Source organism: Vigna angularis, chromosome 5 (genome assembly GCF_016808095.1).
Source record: "Vigna angularis cultivar LongXiaoDou No.4 chromosome 5, ASM1680809v1, whole genome shotgun sequence".
NCBI classification, from domain to species: domain Eukaryota; kingdom Viridiplantae; phylum Streptophyta; class Magnoliopsida; order Fabales; family Fabaceae; genus Vigna; species Vigna angularis.
The window spans coordinates 34,016,071-34,041,176 of record NC_068974.1 but is presented as its reverse complement, the minus strand read 5'-3'; the positions used below and the strand labels follow the sequence as shown (position 1 = coordinate 34,041,176).

The following is a 25,106-nucleotide window of genomic DNA, read 5'->3' as shown; positions in this document are numbered from 1 at the left end:
ATTTTTCAATAAGTTGAGAATCGTAATGCCATGTCCAAACCATAATAATTTGCACAAAAGAAATTATGAACATGAATATCAACAAAATGAATCATGGATTATTAAGTTTGACAATGCATTTTGAATTGTTCAGTTTGGATATGTTTTAGATTGAGTAATATAGATATGTTTTCTGAATTGAACGATCTAAACATTTATTTTAGATTAAACACTCTGAAAATACATTTCAATATTACTTATTAAGAAAATACACCGTGGATTTATCAATTCGAAAATGAATTACAAAATACTTAATTTGATTTACAATAATATAACAAAATACAATGTTTTCAAATTATATAATTCATAACAAGGTTTCAAAAATTCTTACCAAAACCTTAAAAGTTAACTCTATTTAGTTTGGATTGGTGAATTTGAAATATATTTCTAAATTTTGCAATCCAAATCCTTTTCAAAACAATTGAAATGCTATGGAAGCCTAAAAACTCATCTGACTGAGAATGAAGAGCTTGACAGCAGCTTGTTATGATATTCTGAGGAACATTTACGGATGTTGTTACTCGGATTTTGCAACTTACTTTACCAACAATACTTTAACCTGTCTCAGGACTTGGGTATATTTATGTAAGAATTTTGTAAAATTAGTTATTTTTAAATATCATATGTACTTCCTAAGAGACACTATTATTTCCTAAACTACTATCCACTTTAGTTATTTGACATTATTATTATTATTATTATTATTATTATTATTATATAATATTAAAAATAATTAAGTATCTTCATGTTCAATTTTATCTAAAGTTAATAACATGGATAAACAGCATATTTTTGCTTCCTTTATAGCTTTTTGTTCCCAAAAACAAAAAAGATAAAATAAAATATTACAGTTGTATTTTTTATTTTTCTTTTATTGAATAAATTAAGTCTATATAGTTGAAGAAATTGTATCATAAGTATTTTATTAATTTTAAACAACTTATTTATAAGTAATTAAAGAGGTGCTTTACTTTTACACCAAAGTCTTAAACAATATGGTTATAAAAATTATTCATATTTACATTTACATATACATACGATCTACACTCGTATAAGTAAATAAAGAAGTTAATATTTTAATATAAAAAAGATAAGCTTAATGTCCCTTTACGTATCTCACATGACTAAATATAGGATTAAATTGTACAGTATAGATAGATGTCAATTTCAACTAGCTGGTTGTGTTAAATTAAATTAGACTTAAATGCTACACTTTTAAAACATCATAACTATTTAAAATCTATTTTCTTAGGTTATACATAATTTGTTATTATTTAAGTAAAATACAATGTACACCTATTTATATACTATAATTTAATGTGATAAAATAAAATTTACATCTATTTATATATTATAATTAATAATAAATAGATACTGATAATTAAAATTGGGGTATACGAAATAGATAGAACTAGTTATTTCTTTTAATTATATTTATAATCAATTTCTAAAGATTAATTTCTAATCATGATTTAAAAATCTAGAATCTGATTAACTTGGATTATATTATCTATAAAAATTCACAACCAAATATTTATAAAGAGAAGAGCCAATGTTATAAAAAATATAAATCAAAAGATGAAAAAAAAAGTTAAAATCAAAAAGTAAGATGCCAAAAAATCCTTAAATCAAGTATACACCTGAATCAATGTTTCAACAAATCTACAAAGAAAGCGTGCACGAGAGAATTGAAATGGAGAAAAAAATGAAGATAAACTTTTTATTCAACTCAAAGGTGTGCTTACAAAAGCATGACTTACGTATTTATAGAAGAACAAACAACTTATAATTAAAGCCTAAACAAATCTTAATGACTGCTAATTCCAATAAAAAGATAAACTATTCATCCTAATGATGAGAAAAATAGTATTCTTCTTACCCTAATGGTGGGATAAGGCAAAAAAATCCTGAAAAGATAAAACTTTGTCATGGATGCCTTCATTTTATTTGAGACTTCAGTTAAACAAATCTTGGTGTTTTCATGGAAGTTTTAAACCATTTTGTTCTTCAAATTTGGACACTGACTTTGTGCCAGCATCGATCCAACTTCTACAGCTTAAGATATAAAAATATTGCACCTAGACGGCATCAACTTCCTGGCCACTTTGCCCTTCAACCCATATGAATTAGTTAAACTCATGAGACATGAAAATACAGATCTTATATTTTTGAAGGACACATTGTTTCAACAAGATTTCTGTAGATCCAAATATTCCCTGTAGAAGACAATAGGTCAAAGAACTAAAAATCGTAAATCAACAATGATTTTCATTAAAGTCCATTTATTGAAGTCTTTGCATTTTAAACTCAACTAGAAGGTTCGTATTCAACAATCGTGCAATAAAGTCTGTATCAACAATAATAAATTTATAAAAATTCTAGCACAAAACAAATCATTACTAGTTTACCGGATTATGAAAGGAATATGGGTCTATATAGTATATCTATAACTAAATTTAATGAATGGATAGATGGTATGAATTGGTCACCATATTCATTACATAAAGATAATTCTTATTTCACTTCTTTTAAGTTTCTTCTATGTGAACAAAACATCCAAACAGCATGAAAGTTATTATGGAAAGGCTGATCTATAAGCTAGTCAGGATGTCTTATGTACATTCTTGTCCACAAACTTGAGGAAATCTGTTAGACCTTTATAGAGAAAGAACGGGTTTGGAAGGTGTACTATAGGAAGAATTTATGTAAGAAGTATTTTGTATGTGTCGGTCTAGGAGGTGTGATGGTGATAGATTTGGCCTTGTGTATAAAAGGAGGAGTAACTGAATGTGATAGTTATAACCTCCTGTAGATGTTTTCCATGTAGCTGACTATTATAAATAGTCAGGGTTTTGTTTTTGGGAGGTTAGCTTGTTTTCTAGAAAGGAAAGGAGGAGTGGGAGAATAAGGTCCTCTCAAAAGAACCTCAATTGTTGTACTCTGTTACTGTTTTCTACCACATTGGCAGAAACAGTCTTGTTAGTAATAAAATCATTCAAGAGTCTGTCTTGAATATTTCTGTAAGTTCTATTTGCCCTATCAATTGGTTCAGAGCTCCCTTCTTGGTCCTGTGGTCACTATGTTGAACGTGCATGGTTAACTCCATAATGGAGTTCAAATTCGAAAGCTTGGAACGCATGATTCAAGAAGATATACGTGATAGGCTAAAAGCGGAAAATGAGCAAATGGAATGTTTTCAAAGAATGGAGAATTTGATCAGTGGATTATCAGGAGTGGCAGAAAAGATCACCTGCAACCCACATCTGGGTCTTCTAATAATGACTTTTCAGCCCAAAAGTCTGTTGAAAAAGATCAAGGCGGCAAACCATATGGAGGCTCAAGGTGGCGCAAACTGGACTAATAGATTGGACAAATATTTCCGTTTGCAAGAAGTCTCTATTGAAAGAATGCAAGTAGTGATGGTGGCTTTGGAAGGAAAAGCTTTAGTGGTGCAACATTTTCAGCCAAATATGTTGAGAAATCCCTTCTAGGTTTTGCTGGCATTAAATCAAATAGGAAATGTAGAAGATTATATTGTACAATTCGAGCAATATGCAGGTCTGTTAAAAGGAATGGATCAAGATTATCTCATTGGGATATTCTTGATTTTAGCTGTTGACACTCTCCTAAGGTCTACAAATGTCATGTATGAACTAAATCCATTCCACTAACTGCACAATAAGTAACATCTCGACATTTATCAAGGATCAACATGGTGAACAATAACTGTAATACATATTTTACTATATTGGCCTATACCCATCTATATGGAATGCAATGTACACTCTATATAATCCATTGCTTTTTGTACTTGTCACACAAATGATTCCATCATATGACTATCTATCATTTATTTCTACAATAATTAAACTTGAAAGAGATAGATCAAGAATTTTACCAGATTCCATGCTCTATTTATAGCCAATTTGTACCATCAAATGACGATAATATCGTCCACGTATTATTCTATGCCACATGAAATGAATCAAATTGTGGGTATTCAGCTGCATCCGCTGCTGTACAAGCCTACAATCAAACATCATTTAAATAAGTATTTCAACCCATTCCAGTCTATTATCAGCACATTGAAACTTGAAAAAAAAAATCACTTACCATCTCACTAGACACCTTTGAATTCCCTTAGATATGGGACGAATGAATGGCGGATCCCGTTGAGCATAAAACAGTCCCACCTTCAAAAATACACAAAGGGAGGGGGATAAGGCAGTGGAATTTACTCATACGACGTTTCTTTGAAGATGCAGATATTAAATTTAAAAATATATGACATAATTACAAATACTAAAACCATGTCTTTGTAATAAAAAATATCAACAACATATTTGAATTACTCTAGGCTCATATCTTAATTATTAGAGATTATCAAATATCATGCATTAATTGTATTGATCTCTTTCTCTCAATATAAATACTCACACTATCACAAAGGTGTGATTTCAGTTCAATGTTTTTCTTCGCTTATAGTTTAGCATGGTATCTAAAGCCTCTTGAAAATTGTGTCGGCCACACTATCACAAAGGTGTGATTTCAATTCAATGTTTTTCTTCTCTTATAAGCATAGTATCTAAAGCCTCTTGAAAATTGTGTCAGCCTAGTGGATCCATGGTTGTCAAACTCAGCGTTACCTCGTGCAAGTTTGCGTTTTTATATAGAGATTTCGAGTTAATTCAAAATTAAACTCGCTTTTGACCTAAACTTAGTAGAATCGATGGTGAACTCAATGAATTTACTCAAACTCGCGAGTTTGCCATCTGAGTTGGCAAGTTCAGATGAGAAATTTTTCAAACCCCCAAACAGTAGCCATCATAGTCATTTTGTGTGCAAAAGTGAAGAACGCTAACTACTTAACCACGAGCGATCCTTTTCTTACTGCACCGCCTTTCGCCAGTCGCTGCTCCATCACTTGCCCACCGCACCCTTGTTTGCTCTTTGCTCGTCAAACCACTGTTCACTCATTGCGTTGTCTTTCGCTTGCCGCACCACCGTTCTTCCACAACTAAGTTTTTGCGACTCGCAGTACTCTTCTCCATTTCAAAAGCTTGGATCATGTGGGAGGAAAGTCTGGTGGGATGGTTTGCTACTTTTAGGATAGAAGAAATGAGAGATAATATATTATATTATTTATAAAATTATTTTTTAATCGATTTTTATAATTAGGAATTAGGTTTTAATTTTACTTTTAAATTAGGAAATGGAAATTATTTAATAATTATGTAATATGCTTTTTAGTTTTGTATTTGAGAATTTAAAGTATGTCTGGGAATAGATTAAATTAAATTGTAAGCAATCCAAGAGATCAAATTATCACCAATGGAGACACAATAGAAATGATAAAATGGACGGCATGCCTCCCCCTTCCCCAATACAATCTTTCATACTAGATCTGATCTAATCTTTTGAAATTAACGGATCTATTGTTTAAAACGGTATATGTTCTACCCATAACCCTTCCCACACTAAGTAACCTAAGATATCATCGTCTTTCCTTCACACATTACACATGTTTGTCCTCTGTCTCGTTTATCTCTATTCCTAAGTCTCTTGCTGCATGGAGATCTTGATGAGGAAGTATACACAGCACAACTTCCTAGATTTGTTGCTCAAAGGGGATGTTTGATAAGGTGTGTCATCTTCATCAGCTCTAAAACAATATCTTGCTTAATTGTTCCAGACAAAAGACATTGACAAACAATGGTAATTCCTAGGCATTGCTAACTCCAAGGGTGGTTTGGTGACATCACATAGGAAATATACTTTGAATATTTTAGAAGAAATAGGAATCCTACACCGGTAGACCGCCAGGATCCAAGTATCAAACTTGTACCACATAAAGAAGAGTCAAACTCAGATCCTAAGATACAAATGGTTAGTTGGTAAGCTGCGCTATCTCGCTATGACCCATCGTAATATTCTGCAGTTAGTTTAACAAGCGAGTTGAGGACATATGACTTATATGCTCCAATGAGAGGAAATGTTATAATTACAAAATATCAAGATCATATCATTATAACCCGAGATATCAAACATATTCTATGATCATATCGTTATTAGTAGATGTATCAAATATCTTTTATTTATTGTATTGATCTCTTTTCCCAATTATAAATAAAACACCCATATTGTCACAGAAACACAACTTCAACTCAATGTTTATCTTTTTCTTATAGTTTGACAATATATTTTAAGGAATTTAGGTCAGGTTGTCATTGAGATATTCAGTAGTAAAAAGCTCAATAATTCACCTACGCTTGTATTTGATGGTTTTTGAATTTTGAAATTAAATTTTTACCATAGTAAACAACCTTTCACAAAAACAAGAAATAAAATTATCAAAGCAAGCCCTTTCAAAAATAACTACTAATGATCATCTACATCTCAAAACTTCAAATTGAATAAGCTAGTAATATAAAAATTGACAAGGAAGATCCTAAAAGGCCAATGGCTTTTATTAAATTAACATACCTGTAACAAAGCAGCCATAGATGGATCATCAAAGATTTCTTCACTATAATCAATTCGGTAATTGACCTGCTTGAAGACAAGGATCAACACTACTGAACAGATTCCAACCACATCTTTGCATAGTTGATAAATAAACAAAACAGCAATACCTTCTTGTAATATAAATATCTAAGCACAATACCAATGTTATCAAAAGTGAGTCCTTCATTGACCCGGTGATACAACATGATATTTACAACAAAACCTAATCCAAATGCCTAATATATAGCATCAAACTTTGGGTTATTAATTATGAAAGACAACCAAAAAACAATGTTATTGTTTTACTTAATCTTTAATTAATATCTCTCTTACAATTCATATCAACCCTAGATAATGACATGGAGCAATTGACCAGAGCTGAGATAGCAAATATAGTCGATAGTGGAATGATAAGAATCTGACTGAATATTAGAAAAGATTCTTTCCTGTAAAGCTTATTCTGAAAAACAAAAAGAAAGAAGTCCTAATTATAACAAATCCTAATATTAAATGGACAAAATCAAATTGTATAACTATTCATTCCCATGCATCAAATCCATGGTTCTGATAGCTTTTCTTAATTATCAACAAGAGTAAACAAGGAACAAAAAGGGAAAACAAGTCAAGGGGAAAAAAGAATAAGAAACTTGTTATAATAGATTGTGCAAATAAAGTGAAAGTGTAACAACAAATTTTGTGGTTCAGCTTTGAGCTTACCTCCACATGCAAATAACAATCGCCTTATGCACAATAATAAAATATATATTATGCATACTACAGAAGAGTCACACTTCACTCCATATACCTCTTGTTTTTCAATACCAGTTTATAAACTCAAAATCACTAATAAACGAGGAGTTTTATTGCTGACAAACTTCTCGAACCAATGCTTCCGTAACATTACAAAGATAATTTATTATTATACATGACTTGGAGGAGGCTTGAATTTTAAGCCAGAAGTTCTACCCTAACCATCCAAAAAACTATACAAGGATATTATAGTCCTACTACCATTTGTTATCAACCTATGTCAGCAATCATATTTTATTACTTCCATATTAAGCACACTATAATAAAAAGTGTATAATGGAAATATCCCTAAATCATAAGAATCTAATTATACACTTGAATCGAAGGGATATGCTAATGTTCCTGAATCATCGAAATCTGATTACATTAAGTGCTGATATTATATTTCCTAAATTAGTATCCCATCTTGTGTAGTGTGTGTGTGTGTATTTCAAAAAGAAAATCCGATATTATTCATAGAGGAGCAATTGCTCTTAAATAGATTACATAGGCATAACAATTGAAAATCCTAATTTACAATGGATATAATTTATCCTTATAATTGAGGATCAAAGATCTTGTACAATAAATATAAAATACACTGTCAGCCTATTAATCCTACTAATTTTGAAATGTAATTAAATATCCTAATTATGAAATTAAAATTGTACAAGAAAATACTAATTGCAGCAAAAATCAAGGGATTTTGACACCCCCGTCAAGTTGGTGAGTGGATGTCATCCATTCCAATTTACCAACAGTAAACTGAGTTGTGCACCGGTTATCCCTTTTGTCAATACATTTGCATGTTGACTTCCAGAGGATACAAATGGTGTACATACTGTACCATTATCCAATTTCCCCTTTAACAAGTGTCTATCTTCTTCAACATGCTTAGTTCTATCATATTGTACAAGAGTATGCACAATATTTATTGTTGACTTGTTATCACAATACATTGTCATCGGCTTCCTCCATTGAATTTTTTTTTAAAACTCTTCCAATCAATCTTCAGATATTCTAAAGTTATCTTTCTCAAGTTTAGAAGGAAATAATTTCTCTCTTATTCAGTCTCATTACATGCATCTCATACATATACATACATTAATTGGATAAATTTGGACATAAGTACTGCCTAATCTAGAAAACAAATCGCTAAGAAATTGGGATTGATATGCTATTAATAAAATCAAGATACAACCAATATACATAATTAAAAACAATAGGAATCAAATCTAAAACTTCCTAAAATATCTCAATCTTTAACCATAGTAATTCACATATCACTGCCATGGCTTCAAACTCTGACACTGTACTTGATTCGTTTCTTCCTCCTTTAGGTGACTAAATTTCCTCCACGAAAAGTTTAATATCTGAAGGTAGACCTCCTGTCGTCCATTGAACTACATAGTCAGTGTCTATGTATGCTTCTAAGATCATTTCATTCCCCACTGTAAATAGAATTCCTTTTCCAAGAGTTCCTTTCAAGTATCGCAGAATGCGATAAATTGCTCTGAGATGAGTCTCTTTAGGATTATGCATGAACAGACTTACAAACTTTACAGCATAGGCAATGTCAAACCTAGAGTGAGACAAGTAGATCAACTTCACGACAAGCCTTTGATAAGATTGCCTACCCATGGCTACATCTTCAATTGATTCACACCAAGTTTGTGATTCCGTTCAACAAGTGTCTCTACTGGTTTGTATTCTAACTTACCAGTTTCATGAAGTCAAACCTAGGAAAGGGGCTATTGCTTATGAAAAAAGACACTTCAATCCTGAAAATAGATACTAATGCAGACAATGCAGGATTTGTCATTGACGAACAAAATCTACCTCAGGATATTGTATATTTCTTGGAAGAAAGCAAAACAAAGGATAGAGTAGATCACATTCTAATACAGAAGCTAAATTATGAGTCCTAGCTCAAGGTGTGTGAAAAACTCTAGGTGAAACTTATACTAGATGGCCTCAACATAAAAACGAACATTCATATGTCATTATACTGTGATAACAAGTCAGCCATGAAAATAATCCATAATCTACTGCAACATGATAAGACAAAACATTAAAATTGACAAGTACTTCACTGAAGATAATCTTGATAAAGGTCTTATGGCTACTCTTAAAGTGAAATTTAAATTCAACCTCAAAATCAAATTAAACGTGAGGTTAGCACTCACTTATATATTATAATTTGGTCATACTTTTATCTTTAACACACTCCCTCACATCGAGGATTGAACATCTAAAGTGTAGGACTAGGATAGAACCTGATAGCAGGTGACATAATAGACCTAAAAAACATGAGCACAATAAGCTCTAAATGGCTCTGATACCATTTTAAGAAAGTGAAATTTAAGTTTAACTCAATATTTGAAAACTAACTTGAAATGTTAGGTTTGCAACCACTTATATAATATAATTTGGTTATATCTTTAATCAATATGGAATCTCCAATAATTACAACCATGAACTTGCAAGACTTCAAATAGCAAACATTTCACTAAGGGGCTTCAGAACAAATTACATGATCTTGTAGACAAGTTGGGAATCATAAATATTAGTTTACCAACTTGAGAAAGAATGTTGTAAATAGCAGATTATTAGGATAAATATCTACAATATCTCCACACTTAGAAAAAAATATCTTTAGAATCTATAATTTCAGCATATTTTTTTTCCCTTATTTGAAAGTGTTTGATTGTAACTGTTAGATGTTAAGATGTGTGTTTCTGTTATTTGGGCTTAGTCTATTATGTATTAAGGGCATTGGCCCATATCTTACAATATAAATAAACTACCCTATGTGTAGTCTAAACACATAAGGGATATTTTCTCCCAATCTTCTTTATTTCTCATATGGTATCTAGAGCACAGGAATAGTTCCAGTCAACTCCACGGTCTCCGGCACCCATCACTGCTGCTGTTGTCGCGTCGCCGCCGCTGCCGTCGCCACCGCCGCGCCGTCGCCGCCGCCGCCGGAGCTCCAGAATCGACCGACGACCACACCATCCGAAGCGTCTCGGCCGGGCGACCACCGTCGCACGAAGATCGCCGCGATCGGAGCTCTCACGCGCCTCCACGCGCCGCCGCAAGAGTCGCCGCTGCCGGCGCGCGTGCCGGCGCGTGCCGGCGCGTCGCCGGAGCTTTCCGCCGCCGATCAGCACCGCCGTGATCGCCTCCTCGCCCTCTTTCTGGATCTGTGGTCGTTGCGTCAATCGGAGCACTTTGAATTTTTAGGGTTTCTCCCTCTCCATGGCGTCTTCCTCGTCTACAAACACCTCTATTGGTGGCTCATCTTCTGATCCCTCAATATATACTAATTATGTGAATGTACACTTGTCCATTGACAAGTTAGATGGCACAAATTATGCAACCTGGGCGTCCGACATCAAACTTTGGTTGAAGAGTCAGGGGTACTTAGATCATCTTACTCAAAATGTGACTACTGCTCTCATAGATGACACTTCCCGCTGGATGAAAATTGATGCTCAGTTATGCATTGTTATAAAGTCCACCATTCACTCCTCACTGAAACAAATGTTTCGATCCTACAAATTATGCAACCTGGGCGTCCGACATCAAACTTTGGTTGAAGAGTCAGGGGTACTTAGATCATCTTACTCAAAATGTGACTACTGCTCTCATAGATGACACTTCCCGCTGGATGAAAATTGATGCTCAGTTATGCATTGTTATAAAGTCCACCATTCACTCCTCACTGAAACAAATGTTTCGATCCTATGAGACATGTTCAGAAGTATGGGCACAAGCGAAGTTGTTATACACAAATGACACTCAGCGTCTTTATGGTGTTTGTCAGGACCTATTAACTGTTATTGGTCCGCGCAATCCTGGTCCCATGGCAGAATATTTGGGTAAAATTCATGCCCTTCTTCATGACTTTAATGATATATTACCTCCTGCTTCCACTCCTGCTGAAGAATTGGAACAACGATCAAAGTTCTTCATGTTGTTGGCATTATACGGACTCTCTGATGATGTTTCTCATGTCCGTGATCAGATTTTGGGTTCTCCTGTCATACCCAACTTTACTTCTACTTGTTCTGCTCTTTTGCGTATACCGAGCAAACCCGTCACTGAGACATCTCCTCGTACTGATGATTCCTCTGTTATGGCTGCTCAACGTGATGATCGAAGTCGGTCTCGCAAGCCAAGTAAAGGACGTCCAAAATGTGACCATTGTGGCAAGTTAGGCCACAAGATTGATAGATGTTATGCTCTCCATGGACGTCCTCCTCGACCTGTAGCAGTGGCAAATTCTGATCCACCTCCCCGATCACCGTCTGCAGACCATCCTACTTCATCTAATATCATAGACAAACCTGCAATCTTTAACGAATTTCTCAGATGGTATGAGGATCATCAGCACTCTGGTTCCACTACATCTGCATATGTTGCACGTACAGGTACACCTTTTGTTGGTCTAACTCACTCCCTTGGACCTTGGGTCCTTGACTCAGGCGCCACCGATCATATCACTGGTAACAAGTCCTTGTTTTCTTCCTTGTCATGTCCAGCTAATTTACCCTCGGTAACAATGGCTGATGGGTCTAGAGTCTCATCTCATGGTATTGGTACTGTTAATATTTTTCCATCCATATCCATTGATCATGTACTTTATGTCCCTGGGTCTCCCTTCAACTTATTGTCCATTAGTCGTTTAACTCGTACTCTTAATTGTGTTATTTCCTTTACTAAAGATTCTGTTTGGTTGCAGGACCGGAGTTCGAAACACATGATTGGCACAGGATGTGAGTCTCATGGCCTTTATCATCTCCGCCCTTCTCCACATGTTGGCGTAGTCATGGAGTCACCATCCCTTCTTCATGCTCAGTTCGGTCATCCTAGTCTTGCCAAACTACAACAACTTGTCCCGAGGTTGTCCACATTATCAAGTTTGTCGTGTGAGTCTTGTCAGTTAGGGAAGCATACTCGTAGTTCCTTTCCTCGTAGTGTCTCACAACGGGCGTCGTCCCCCTTTTCATTGGTTCATTCTGACATTTGGGGACCTAGTCGTGTTAAGTCCATTTTAGGTTTTCAGTATTTTGTTACCTTTATTGATGACTATTCCAGATGTACTTGGTTGTTTTTAATGAAGAATCGTTCTGAGTTGTTTTCTATTTTTCAATCTTTTTTCAATGAAATAAAAACACAGTTTGGGGTGTCTATTCGAAATTTACGTAGTGATAATGGCCGTGAATACCTTTCTCAACAGTTTAAACAGTTTATGGCTTCTCATGGCATTCTTCACCAAACCTCATGTGCTTATACCCCTCAACAAAATGGGGTGGCTGAGCGTAAGAATAGACACCTTATTGAAACAACTCGTACACTTCTTATTCATGGTCAAGTACCCTCACGTTTTTGGGGTGATGCAGTTCTCACAGCATGTTATCTTATCAACCGCATGCCATCTTCCGTCCTAGATAACAAAATCCCTCATTCTATCTTATTTCCTCAAGACCCTCTGCATCCATTACCTCTTCGAGTTTTTGGGTCTACATGTTTTGTTCATGATTTTAGTCCTGGTCTTGATAAGTTATCTCCTAGGTCTCACAAATGTGTCTTCTTAGGATTTCCACGGTCACAAAAGGGCTATAAGTGTTTTTCCCCTTCCCTCAATCGTCATTTTATCTCTGCTGATGTCACTTTTGATGAGTCTTCCTTTTACTTTTCACATCTATCTTCTAGTTCTGTACCTCTCCCTGTTACTGTTGATATTCCTCTTATCTGTGATCCTCCTGGTGATGCTCCACCCCTTTTGTCTTCTCCTTCTTTAGACTCTCATTCACCACAGGATCATCCTTCACCTCCACCCCTTCAGGTTTATAGTCGCCGTAATTGTCTCCCTCATGACTCACTTCCGGTGCCGCCTCATGTGTCTCCTCCGGCTCCAGCAACTGAGTCTGACTTGCCTATTGCCCTCCGTAAAGGTATACGCTCTACCCGTAACCCTTCCCCCCATTATACTGTTCTTAATTACCACAGATTATCTCCATCTTTTTATACTTGTCTCTCATCCATTTCTTCTGTGTCAATTCCCAAATCTGTGGATGATGCCTTAACTCATCCTGGTTGGCGTCAAGCTATGATGGATGAATTAAGTGCTTTACAGGAAAGTGGAACTTGGGAGCTTGTCCAATTACCATCTGGAAAGTCTGTTGTTGGTTGCAGGTGGGTGTATGCTATCAAGGTTGGTCCTGATGGCACAATTGATCGTTTGAAAGCTCGACTGGTTGCCAAAGGCTACACACAGATTTTTGGTTTGGATTATGGTGATACTTTTTCTCCAGTGGCAAAAATGACCTCTGTTCGCCTTTTCATTGCCATGGCCGCTCTTCGACAATGGCCTCTTTACCAACTTGATGTCAAAAATGCTTTTCTCAATGGTGATTTGCAGGAAGAAATTTATATGGAGCAACCGCCTGGCTTTGTTGCTCAGGGGGAGTCCTCTGGATTGGTATGTCGTCTTCGCAAATCCTTGTATGGCCTAAAACAGTCTCCTCGGGCCTGGTTTGGTAAATTCAGTTGTGTTGTTCAACAATTTGGTATGTCTCGCAGTGAAGCGGATCATTCAGTGTTCTATCGCCACTCGAGTGCTGGATGTATCTATTTAATAGTGTATGTCGATGATATTGTTCTCACAGGAAGCGACTATCTTGGCATCTCTCAGATGAAACAACACCTTTGTCATCATTTTCAAACCAAAGATCTTGGCAAACTCCGGTACTTTTTGGGTATTGAAGTAGCACAATCCAATGATGGTATTGTCATATCTCAGAGGAAGTATGCGTTAGACATCTTGGAGGAAACAGGGTTAATGAACTGTAAATCTGTTGAGACACCTATGGACCCTAACATCAAACTCCTACCAAATCAGGGGGAGCCTTTCTCAGATCCTGAACGGTACAGAAGACTAGTTGGTAAATTAAACTATCTTACTGTTACGCGTCCTGACATTTCCTTCGCAGTTAGTGTGGTGAGTCAATTTCTAAACTCCCCATGTGAAGACCATTGGGATGCAGTTGTTCGTATACTGAAGTATATTAAAAGATCACCTGGAAAAGGTTTGCTATATGGCCCTAACAACGATACAAAGATCGTTTGCTATTCAGATGTTGATTGGGCTGGTTCCCCTTCTGATAGGAGGTCTACTTCTGGATATTGTGTCTCTATTGGTAGCAACTTGATATCTTGGAAAAGTAAGAAGCAAAGTGTTGTGGCAAGGTCGAGTGCAGAAGCAGAATATAGAGCTATGGCATCAGCTACTTGCGAGCTTGTGTGGCTTAAACAATTGCTTAGTGAATTGAAATTTGGAGATGTCACTCACATGATACTTATATGTGATAATCAAGCTGCTCTCCATATTAGCTCTAATCCTGTCTTCCATGAGAGAACCAAACACATTGAAGTTGATTGTCATTTCATTCGAGAAAAAATCATATCCGGAGATATCAAGACTGAGTTTGTTAACTCAAGCAACCAGTTGGCAGACATATTCACTAAGTCCTTACGAGGACCTAGAATTGATTATCTTTGTAACAAGCTTGGAACATATGATTTATATGCTCCAGCTTGAGGGGGAGTGTTAGATGTTAAGATGTGTGTTTCTGTTATTTGGGCTTAGTCTATTATGTATTAAGGGCATTGGCCCATATCTTACAATATAAATAAACTACCCTATGTGTAGTCTAAACACATAAGGGATATTTTCTCCCAATCTTCTTTATTTCTCATAGTAACAAATAAAGATGATGAGAATGTAATTGGTGTCATTGTTATCTATAAAATGATTTTTTTATTTTGTTACACAACTCAAGTATTATTATCCGAGACAACTAAAAAGAAGGCTCAACATAAAAAAAGACTCGTTTTGAAATGCTTTCATATCTCGCACCATGGAGAAGGTTCTTGTTCATAGAAGATCCAATGTGCACGGCAAGTGCCACAACAGAAATGGCAGAAGACACCATATCCTTCAAAATAGCAGATGGCAATGACCAGAAAAAACGGCCATGCTATACTGTTATGGTGCCTGCCATAATACCTATCTGATGATACTTCCGTACAAGCTTTCATATCTACTACAAGAATCATTCAACAGGGAATTAAACATAAGCTAATCACCAACATTGGTACAAAACGTAATTTGACAAAATGATATTCTAAGAATATACCTCTTCTCATCCGGTCCTTGCTTATAAGACATGACAATAATTATAATAAATTGTAGGTACGTAAGAACTCACTTTTCACATTTATTACATGTAGCAAGTAGGATAGTATAGACTAAAAATTATAATAATTTGTAGGTATGTAAGAAATCACTTTTCACATTTATTACATGTAGCAAGTAGGATAGTATAGCCTAAAAATCACCTTCAACAAACAAAAGCTCAAAAAATAGCGACATTATCCCAGAATTTTGAATTCTATGTTTGGAAATACTATGTAACTTGGCATCTTAGCTTTCCTGACACCACAAAGGACATCTATCATTTGTAATCACATGAAAATTTATTAAACAAAAAGAAAAACGAAGAAACAAAAAACATGGGATCATTCCATGCATTGTGTTTCCGTATGCATGTTCTTATGTTTTATATAACTTTGCTCCAGTGTCATTCATTTTTCAAAAAAAACTATAGTCACATCAGAGCCAAAATATAATTTGATGAAAGATAAGAAAGTTTACCGCAAATCCTGTATTAGCAAAAGACTGAACAAAATCCATTAATTGAAGCTTTGCCCATTCCTTGTGCAACATAGGGTCATCAATTTGTGGGGGGTGCCTCCAAGCTGCACCAAAACGTAATCTGTCTTCTGAAATTTTTCCATTGTGTACATCAACTGCAAATTTTTGCAACAACTCCAAAGCTCTATCCATAGCAGGATTCACAACAGTAATCTGAATGAAGAGAATAATACATGTTATTAATCAATGAATACAGAAGACAGAAGACCAACAAAATTAATTGAAGTCAACTAGAAACAAAAAGAAAATAAAATGACACCTTATATTTTCAAAAAAAAGCAGTCCACAAATTCAACCTCCAGAAAAACAAGAAAAACTTACAAATATTCCCTCTTTTATTTTAATTCATCATATTTTTCCTAATTCAATTTTTTTATTATTTGTAAATAAATTAGAGTAAGTTTGAAACGATCATGTGAAATTTCATTAAACTGTAAAACTGAATTGATTACACACAGAGCAGGATCCATTGAGATTAGATATTTTAGGAAGATTTAGATTTTATTCTGTCAAGAAACTTTAGGAAGTTTCAGATTTTATTCTTATTTGTTTTACTTTTGTATATTGGTTGTGTCTTGGTCTTATTACTAGCAAACCAATCCCACAATCTCAAGGATTTGTTTTCTAGAATAGGTTGTGCTTGTTTCTTAAATTATTCAATCAATGTATGTATATATATCATGTATGTAATGAGACTGAAAAAGAGAGAAAATATTTTCTTCTAATTTTGAGATGGAAACAAGCCATGGATTTGGAAATGGAGGCAATAGAGAAGAGCAATACTTGGAAAACCTGTTGGGAATTATTATCAAACTCACGAGTGTGTGGCAAACTCGTATAAGTCTGCAAGTTAGGTTACTGTTCATGAGTTGACTTGTTCGCAAAGTCGTTTTCAGTAGTCTTAGAGAATTGGAACAGAGGGAAGAGAGAAAATAATGATGAACAAATGTGTATAATTCATATTCTTACTCAATCACAAGTATACTGACTTATTTATATGTGTCAGTTACTGACAGTTGTACAAGAAAAGGGAAAACAATATTATAATTTGTACAAATACAAAGAAAACACCATAGTATATAAATTATTAACTATTTAACAATAGTATACTAACATTAACGGCCCCCTCAAACTCAAGGAGAAGAATTTTCTTGTGAAACATTCTTCACATTGAGTTTGGCACGAAAAGCAAAACGAGTTGAAGGAAGAGCATTTGCCCATTGATCAAGAGTTGGAATGTGAACAATGCACAATTGCTGGGCCAAAATTTTTTCCCACACAAAAACTACATCAATTTCCATATATTTTGTGCGATTATGGAAAACAGGATTATGAGCAATAAAAACAGCACTCTGATTATCACAACAGAGTAGGAACTGCGTAAGAGACATGAAGTTATATGAGCAGTTTTGAAATCCAAGATAGCACTGCAGCAGTGTGAGCTAGGCTTCAATATTCAGCTATAGTGCTAGAACGTGCAATAACTTGTTTTCTAGACCACCACGAGACTAGATTAGGGCCCAAGAAAATGGTTGAACCAAAAATAGACCGTCTATCATCAAAGTCAGATGCTCAATCAGCATCACAAAAAGCTGCTAAAGATACAAGGCTGATGCAGGAAAGCAGGTTTAAAATGAAGACCATGAAACAGAGTCCCTTTGAGATACCTTATGATGCGCTTAACTACTGCCCAATGAGAATCAAGAGGATTAGCCATAAACTGGCAGACTTTATTAACAGAAAAACTGATTTCTGGTCTGGTTACAGTAGCATACTGCAAAGCATCTACAACAGATCTGTACAGTAGGATCTAAAAAACATCAGCACCATGTTTGGACAATTTACGATTAGAAACCAGAGGAGAAGATATAGCATGAGTTTTAGCCACGTGAGTTTTATGAAGAAGATCACGAATATACTTGGTCTGAGACATAAGGATGGAGTTATCAGATAAGTATTTGACCTCAATCAAGACCAAGAAAATAATCCAAGTGAACAAGTTGTTTCAAAGTAAAAGTGGCATGAAGCTGTGCAGTAATATGCTTTATGAGACTAAGAGAACTCCTAGTGATAAGAATATCATCAACATAAACCAGAAAGTAAATCATCTCAGAACCCTTTTTATAGATGAACAATGAAGCGTCACATGTACTAGGAATAAACCCAAGTTGACGAAGTGCAGTTTCAAGGCAAGTGAACCACCTTGTTTAACTAGCAGACTGATGATTTATCAGATGCTTCAAATCTAGGAGGCCGCTGCATAAAAACTGTCTCATTCAGAAATCCATTTAAAAACGTATCAGTTGAATTTGTCAGACAAAGGATAGAGCAACAGTGAGAACAATTTAGATTGTTACTGGTTTAATCACTGGAGAAAAAGTTTCATGGAAGTAAAAACCATGAACTTGATGAACCCCTTAGCTACAAGTCGTGCTTTATACTTGTTTATAGAACCATCAGCATTTTCCTTGACTCTAAACACCCATTTACAGCCAACTGTTTTTCTATTAGATGGTAAGGGAACAAGATCCCAAGTTCTTTGACTGATTAAAGCATCATATTCTTGTTGCATTGCAGCCTGCCAGTTTTTAACCTTAGTGCTTGTTTCACACTAGTTGGTTCAGAATGAGACAGCAGCAGAGATGGATGAATCCGATGTTGAAAAATAACACAGATTTGGACCTAGTTTGCATTGGATGAGTGTTTAGAACAGGTGCAGGTGCAGGTGCAGGATCTGATACAGAGGGCGTTGAATCATTTAAAACAGAAACTGAAGGAGAATCATGAGGAGATGATTCATTATCAGATAAAATGGAAGTATTGGACACAGGACTGGTAGGCTGTATAAGAAACGACAGATTTGGAAATAAAGTAAAATATTGATAAACATTTTTTATAGTATCTGGAGACTGATGAAACAGATCAGAATAAGGAAAACGATCATCATCAAATAAAACATCCTTTGATATAAATACATAACCATTAGAAGACAAACATTTACAACCTTGATGAAATTGAGAGTAGCCTAAGAAAAAACATTCTTCACTTTGAAAATCAAGTTTGAGTGTGATATGGTCGCAAGAAAGGAAAACAGGTACATTGAAAGGTTTTGAGAAACTGAAAATCTAGAGATTTATTGAACAACACAGAATATGATATAAAATGCTATAAAATGCTTAAGCCCTTTAAATTTGAAAATGCTATAAAATGAAAGTTCACCTTTTATTCTACTTCCATATATCAAAAAGTGATAGAAAGGAAAAGATATCTTTCATATATCCACCCACCTTGTCTACTTTTGTCAAAATGATGGAATCTGTAATTTATCTCTTCATAGGAGAAATTTTCCCATGCTATTGCATTACCGTAATTGTGGCAAAATTAATGCAATTTACAAAAATATACAATGCCTTTTATGAGGGTTTCCTTGAATAATCCGAAAAATATATCATATAAAGACATCTCTTTGAAAGACGATATATTTCATGCCCAATTTTGAACTTACTTGCAAATAGGCTATGTATGCATCTACAATGTCCTCGAAAGTACTAGTAGTGTCTTTTGTTTGTCTACAATTAAGCAAAAGCATGAACTAGTAAGACATTCAGTTCCATTGACGTGTAACAATGGCACAAAACTTATGATAATATAAAACACCTGCAGACAATGGTCAAAAGAGTAATATTGCTTATAATAGTTTTTTATAACTGTATATAATTCAAAAAAGAAATGCTTACTTCAGATGATAATTGCTTTGTTTAAGTGCATAAAGTTCAAATAGATGTCGAGGATTTGGCCCAAGTACCTCAGCGATCACGTTCCACTGAATTTAAGAAATATTAATTAATACTTGCAATGATTACTTGGAACTAAAATAAGAATTTAAACAATAAAAAAAATCATCTAATGGTTGAAATATTCATACTTCTGAAAGACTAAAATAGTCAGTGACGACGTGCATTTTGGCTTCTTGTGGAGTCCATCCAAAGGTCTGCAAGAAAAAGTTGTTCAATAAAAAATATGTACTAAAACATATGGAAAAGAACTTATACACAAACTATAAGGGCATAAAACCACCTCGACTTCATCATAACCAAATTGGAGGAGGAAGCAATATAATAATTAAAACAAAATCTTTTCTCAATAGGTGGAGTCAACTACATGAATCATTTGATGCCATAATATATCTTCGAAAGTGAATTTAGGCCTAACTCAACCCTGTACCGCTGACTTGCAAAGTGTAATGACCATGGGAAGAGTTGACAGTAGAGTAGACGAGTTGGTGGTGGACACTGGGTGCAAATACACATAGTAGAAGGTATGTGTATTTGCATTGGGTAGAAAAGGTGGTGTTTTGTGGTGCCACTGCAAAACGAAAGATTAAAAAAAATTGATAGGTTTCTGAGTATGAAACCTATCTAAACACCACGAACACACACCAAACAACAAGAAAGATAGCAAAACTGAGTATTTCTGTATTAATCTCTTCAGTCTGTACAACCCAAAACCTCCAAGGGAGCCTAATTCCCCCTCCACAGGGTAAAAGAATCATGTCTATACAAATGAATTCAAAACTAACTTTGTACAAAGATACATCAGCTCTTTATATGAGCTCTTTTCCCCGCCCCCCTAACTGTTATTACAGTTAGACCTCATTAACTCGGCTCTCCTCCTCTCATTAACTCTTCTTTTTCTCTCATAGACTCTCCATATCCTATCAAAAATAGTGACTCACCCTATGTTGTAAGTGTGGAAAACTGCCACTTGACACACTAAAAGATCAAAAAAAATTGCCGCTCCTCCTTGACCAAAATGTATCCACACTGCCGATCCTCCTTCTCTAAAACAGTCTCATTCTCACTCTTCCTTCAGCTATTTATTGTTTTGATACTGTTTTGTAACTTGGAAGGACTTACTCCTACCTATATAGATAGGATGTTATGTTCGTACCTAATGATGTACTTTTGAGTGACAATCAATTTTGTAGGATCTTGCAATCCACGTTACGATCTTCCCATTTACAATTTATATTTTCCTTTCCGATCTTGAGTAAGATCTCGATTTTGATTACCTTGGAGACAACCACGACAACGCAGTGGGCGAACAGTGGTGCAGAGAACGAACAGACATGCAGGATGCAGAAGGGAAACCCTAATCTTCTAATCAGGGTGAGTTTTTCACTTTCACACACCAAACAAAGGTGGTGGCTGCTGTTTTGGGCTTTAAAAAATTTCTCTTTTGAACTCGCCAACTCGGTTGCAAACTTGCTAGCTTAGGCAAGTTCACCGAGTTCACTCATGATTCTACCAAGTTTGCAACAAAAGCGAGTTTGTTTCTATGTTAACTTGAAAGTTGTATAGAAATGTAAACTCGTCCGAGTTAATGAGTTAACTCGCGAGTTTGACAACCATACATTTGAGTTTAACCCAAAGATTATAGATTACAAATAGATCTAGTACAAAATAGTTTTTTCTTAAACTACTCTAGCAAAAGTCATGATTCTTATGAAGATGATTTGAGAAACACCAACAAAAAGACAGGCCTTCACCTCTTCATTTCTTCTTTTCTATCCTTGTGATCTTTTATCTGTGTCATGGTAGGGATAAGCTTTTTTAGTAGCTAAATAACATTAAACATTATGGAAACCCAAATATACCATCACAAAAAATTAAAAAGTGATGGGTAGTTTCAAGATTTCAAGCAAGAGTTGACGAAAAATCCTAAATCACACCAAGAGCACAATTGCAACAATGCCTTGCAACACCTCCAATCACAAATGCTCCAACCATGATTCAAAATTGCAACGCGTAAACATGTTTTCATGCCTCACCACCACAATAGCAGCCTTTTGGCAACTGTAGATAACATTGATTCACATATTGTGTTTTACCCTCAACTTTCCTTCCTAGGAAACTTAACCTTAAAAGGTAGCATAGTGTATCTTACCTTGTTATCAGTCACATTTTTCCTTAGAAAGGAAGGTAGACATCTATACAATTCAATTGTAGACTAATCCTATATTCCATATTTCATGCTTAATTCAGAGGAATCAGCATGTTCGTCCATGTATCTTAACCTAAATATATACACAAATTCTCATAATGATTTGTTTGTATTGGTTTGTGTAGAAAGAAAGAGCGGAGGAGGAAAACATTGGCTATTCAAGTACCTCACGTGAGATAAATATCTGCATATATCCAAACTCCAAGAAAGCTTCATATGAGTAGTAACTGGGGCAAATAACAAGGTATTGGAATTAGTATTAGAAAGAATACAAAGGTAAAATAAATGTAGAAAGGGCAGCACCAAATATTAAATTAGCCCAAGTCTTTCATAAGTATGAAAGAATTCAGAATACATGAATATGTATAACATGAAAGTCAACCTAGACCCAAGACCATGAAAAAGCATTTAGTCATTGTTATAGGAATTTTATGCAGCAACAGCAGTTTTTTTTTGGAGGTTATGTTGCTGAAATTGTGCAGCATAAATACATATACATACAACCACTCTTTTTTACTACGTGGTTGTTATTAATTGTATATTTGCATGTTTATATTTCTTGTATTTAAAGTATGTGTTACATTTTTAATGTTCATGAATCTAATGATTCACTATACAGTTCAAAATATAAGTTCTCCCATACAGAACTTGTATCTCGATTAACTACTATGTTTTGTCACTGATCCTTTCAACATACACAGATAGTTCCCCTGCGGTCAAAAGTTGATACGTATAATAAAAAGGTTCCAGTGCCTTCAATTCAAAAAAGTAATTATGAGAAAATTTGACAACCACAAGATTCCGAAGTAAAAAGAATAAGCAGTGTTAGCTGGAAAAAAATAAAACCAAAATCCAACCACTATGTAAGAACTTTGTATGGTAAACTGCGCCAAAAATGAGAAGAAAAGAAACAAAGTTTAACATAAGAAAATCACCTATCAGATGTCACCAGGATAACAGGCAGACAGCGCTCGTTTGCACCCAAAGCAATTATTCTCCATATTAGACTATCATGATATAGGGGTCCACTGACTGATAACTTGTTATTTACCGTGGCGTGCTTTAAAACTTCAATATTGTTAATAACCAACTTTGGCTGCAATTACTTGAATATATCATCAGTTTGAACACCTCATGTCACTAACACACTATACAAAAAGAAAGAAAAAAGCAATCCAACATGACTTCGTAGCATAGATAAATAAGCATACAATCTTACAAAAATCAGTCATTTCTGGATGTATATTAGCACGAAATGCATCTTTATTATTGTCAATTTAATTCAAGGTTTATAATTATGGTCCAAAACCACAACTACAGCTACAAAATCATGGTTGGAGGTCTCCCCAACTGCAACTGAGAATACACCAGCCACGATTGCCCGAAATGACTAGAATGGAATTCATGAGTGCAATTCAAAACCTTGATTAAATTGAGTATTTTGCAAAACAAACCAATAATGTACCTGAAAATGATCAATTTCAGCAGCTTGTGACAACAACTCTAACAACAAGCAAGGCCAATCAGTACAAGAATGTGTCAAAGTCCTGGAGAACACACCGGTGTGATTCATATGAGAAATGGCATTGGCCTTCCACCCTTGCTGAAGCTCGATCACCTTCTTCGCCAGCTTTAGTGCCGCGATTGATTCTTTCATGTAAGAAGCCTCCTCAAAGGACAAGCCATTCTTCTTCTCCCCAAATCCCAAAATCCTACCAACCTCCGCACCGGTGCATTGCCCAGACATGGCCAATACGGCCCGATCCCATAGCACGGCAGGGGACGCCCTGTCCGAAGCACGGGACTTGCTCTGCAGCACCTGGCGGAGCGCGGTGGTGAGGGCGTGCCATTTGTTGAGGGTAGTGAATATTTGTTGGGAGCTTATGGAGCCTGCGCGGACACCCTTCTCGGCCATGGATTCCAGGCAATGCTCGAGGATTTTGCGGCAGTCGGAGAGGAGTGGCGGCGGGCAGGTGGACCAGGAAGCCCACGGACCGTGTGATGGGCCATGGTCAACTTTCATTTGCTCCGCGAAGTCGACGTAACCGGTGAGATGAGGGCCTTTATTCCAGTCGGGTAGTAAACCTGAGAAAAAGAAGGGAGAAACGTGAAATGCGTCTTAGAGGGAGAGAACTTAGAGAGAGAGAGAGTGGGAGAGGGAGTAACAAAGGCACGTTGAAGAATGAGGGTGGTTTTGCCGACGCCTCTGGGGCCATGAAGGAGGAGGGGTTGGGGGACACGGTGGTGCTGCGCGTGGTTGTTGAGGATGGTTTCTAAGAGGGGTCTCGGAACGATTCTCCATGCTTTCTTTGATGCCATTTTGCGCGTGTTTCTTTGCTTTGTTTTCACTGAGTCACGATACTTAAGGAACAGCTTTGTATTCAACCTAGAAAACACAAGTAGACCACATGAAGAACATTCAGCACCTACAACCTTCTATAACGCCTAAACGTAATCATAAAGATCACCAATTACCGGATAACAAAGCACAATTACTCCTTCCCTGCCCAGCTTTACAGTGAACATGAGTAGTTTTGCCGCAGGTTGCATTCTCAGCAGAAAAAAAAACAAATGACGAGATTCAAGGTGGAGCTTTCAAAAACGAAAATGGTGAAGAAAAATAAAACCTAGATGAAGAAAAGGAAAATTAAAAGTTAGTAAAAATAATGGAACGCCAAATTAATGATATTGAGATTTGCAAAAGAAAAATTAGATGAAAACCTTAATGAAGATTCCTGAAATCTTAGAAGAGAGGGTAGGAAGAAATTAGTGAAGGTTTTGAAAACATGAAGGAGGGGAACACTCTTTTGTCTCTGTTGATAAAATATTTTATATTAATGTTTCTTTTTTGTTAAATACTAAGTCTTTGTTTTTGGTTTCTTCTTTCAAGGATTTCCCTTACTTATTTTTTGTTTTAATTGAATTTTTATGTATAAAAAATTGATTCAATTAAATTTCTTAATTAAATTGGCTAAACGGTATTAAA

The 25,106-nt window shown here is 35.5% G+C and overlaps 1 protein-coding gene across 1 annotated transcript; it reads right to left on the bottom strand.

The window, feature by feature from the left end:
- Nucleotides 1-1,727: 1,727 nt before the first annotated feature.
- On the bottom strand, nt 1,728-24,936 carry LOC108340442 (uncharacterized). The gene is made up of 14 exons (XM_017577835.2): nt 24,842-24,936; nt 24,596-24,747; nt 24,295-24,506; nt 23,586-24,205; nt 23,056-23,216; nt 22,287-22,347; nt 20,043-20,108; nt 19,855-19,940; nt 19,623-19,686; nt 16,058-16,270; nt 6,523-6,588; nt 4,153-4,232; nt 3,938-4,065; nt 1,728-2,255 (listed from the first exon to the last, which is right to left on the bottom strand). Exons 3-13 carry the CDS (start codon nt 24,437-24,439, stop codon nt 3,951-3,953), a joined length of 1,677 nt encoding a protein of 558 aa, XP_017433324.1. The 5' UTR covers nt 24,440-24,506; nt 24,596-24,747; nt 24,842-24,936; the 3' UTR covers nt 1,728-2,255; nt 3,938-3,950.
- Nucleotides 24,937-25,106: the final 170 nt, after the last annotated feature.